At 41.6% G+C, this 2,030-nt stretch overlaps 1 protein-coding gene across 1 annotated transcript; it reads left to right on the top strand.

Moving 5' to 3' along the window:
• Positions 1 to 408: 408 nt before the first annotated feature.
• LOC145219000 (uncharacterized) lies at positions 409 to 1,814 on the top strand. Its single transcript, XM_080086419.1, has one exon. The coding sequence runs from the start codon at positions 908 to 910 to the stop codon at positions 1,571 to 1,573; it is 666 nt and encodes a 221-aa protein (XP_079942545.1). The 5' UTR covers positions 409 to 907; the 3' UTR covers positions 1,574 to 1,814.
• The last annotated feature ends 216 nt before the right edge of the window (positions 1,815 to 2,030 follow it).

Below are 2,030 nucleotides of genomic sequence, written 5' to 3'. Positions count from 1 at the left end.
TTTGGTGACGAAATGTAACTTTGTAACACTTAAATAGCAGTGCAAAACATCAAGAAATTCCACACTCCCTTTCCGATCTCTATTGGAAATTTCCCGAAATGTGAGCTTTAAACCGGATTTGTGAAAAGCAGCTTGCAACGCTAACTTTATTTCCTTGGTGGCTTTCCGTCCAAACGAAATCCACAGAATATCGTCGATGTACCTTTTAAATATCTCAGCTTTTCTTATTGCTGGGGCGACCGACTCCACAACATAGTGCATAGCTATGTTGGCTAGGGAAACAGAATGGTTCTCACCGGTGGCAATGCCCTCTTTCTGTCTGTATGCTTTTCCGCCGTACTGTATAATTGCATTATTTATCGTAAATATTACAAAATCGACAATGCACTTACGAGACGTGGTCGGGATCGCAGTGTGACGACGAAGGTCTCGAGAAAGAGACTTCGTTATCAAATCTCTAGGGATGTTAGGATAAAGTCCGACAACATCTGCAGCCGCAATAAATAGTTCCGGTGTTTCTTGATGCAACTGACTAGTTTCCAACTGCCACGCAACCAATGCTTTAAGATAGTCTTGAGTGTCCTTGCAGTATTCATTGACACCTTTAGTACAGTAATCTATGCAAATTGGCTTAAGCAAAGATTCTAAAAACATTGTACAGCGAGAGAGGTAGGTGTTCCCTGCTGCTTGTACTAGTCTGACCGGGATCTCTAAAGCTGTCACTTCCTTTAGGACATCCTTTCGCAGTTTGTAAGTTTTAAACAGCGGATATACATATGCTGGGTTGGTATTGGCGAAGTGCTTTGCAGTGGGGCCCGGAACCTTGTGGAACCGACTACTCGACTGTTTGACGCCAACCGTACTAAAAAGCATTACAGAACAGTGTTTAAGTGTTTCGAAAACTTGGATGAAACGGTTCGCGTCACCAACTTGTCGATCCCACAAACCAAGGATAGCTTGGGGTACAGCTTTCCCACAGGCCTTGAAGTTAACAGCTAAGAAAAGGGACTTACAACTTTCCGCGACTGTAGTTTATAAAAGAGCAAGTACCCTGGGGAACCTCCTGACTAATTACAGAAGCTTGGCCCATGCGTCAAAACAGCCCATCGGCCAGTCGCGCCCTTGCGAAAAGTGTGCTTTGTGTGGCAATCATGGTAGTCATAAGAGCATTGTTTATAAACAGCGCAAGTTCACAACAGACGGACAAGTTTTAGAATTGAAGCAAGACCTGGACTGCAAGTGCTACGGCATATATGCGGCTACTTGCAACATATGTAGCGCGCAATACATTGGACAAACAAAAAAACGGTTTAGCACCCGTTGGACACATCACAGATCCACATGGAAAGAACACAAAGTAAATGAGGAAAATGACAATGCAGCATTATTGCACCACTACGCCACAAAACACACAGCAGTTTTTTCAACACACCCCGACATAACACAATGTTTTAGCGTAACGTTTCTACAGCAGCCGGCACCTAAAGACCTGGATGCATGTGAAACCAAGTGGCTTAAAATAACACAGGCCACTATCAATATACAAAAAATGGTTTTACCTAGATTGCGCTGATCCGCAGAGTTATTTCTAATCTTGCGCGTGTCTGTTGACGTTATCTTTTTCCGTTTTACGCCTCTCACCTTTTTTCCGCCGTTGCGTCTGTTTTTTCGTCCTCATTACTTTACGCTTTTGTGCTCGTGTAAACTGTGTTAACCAAACTAGACATAAATGCTTTTAGTGTTTTAAGTTTTTTACTATTTTATTTTGTATGCTTTTACATCTGTTCTCTTTTAATTTACCTTCGTTGTTTGCAGTTTTTAGAGACTGACGATGTCTGAATAGGTGAAATATATATCTCGAATATACCAACACAGTGTCTACTGATTTTGAGTCAGAAGCATTTGCTTCTTAATTAATCATTTACTGAAAGAATTTTGACTCAGTGATCGTGGATATTTACATGCCTACTATTAGAGGGACAGATCCTGTGAATAGCATTTATGTTTACCCAACCTTAATATGTGTAGCA

Source organism: Phallusia mammillata, chromosome 3 (assembly GCF_965637545.1).
Source record: "Phallusia mammillata chromosome 3, kaPhaMamm4.hap1.1, whole genome shotgun sequence".
Classification (NCBI taxonomy): domain Eukaryota; kingdom Metazoa; phylum Chordata; class Ascidiacea; order Phlebobranchia; family Ascidiidae; genus Phallusia; species Phallusia mammillata.
This window is presented reverse-complemented; position numbering and strand designations above follow the sequence as displayed.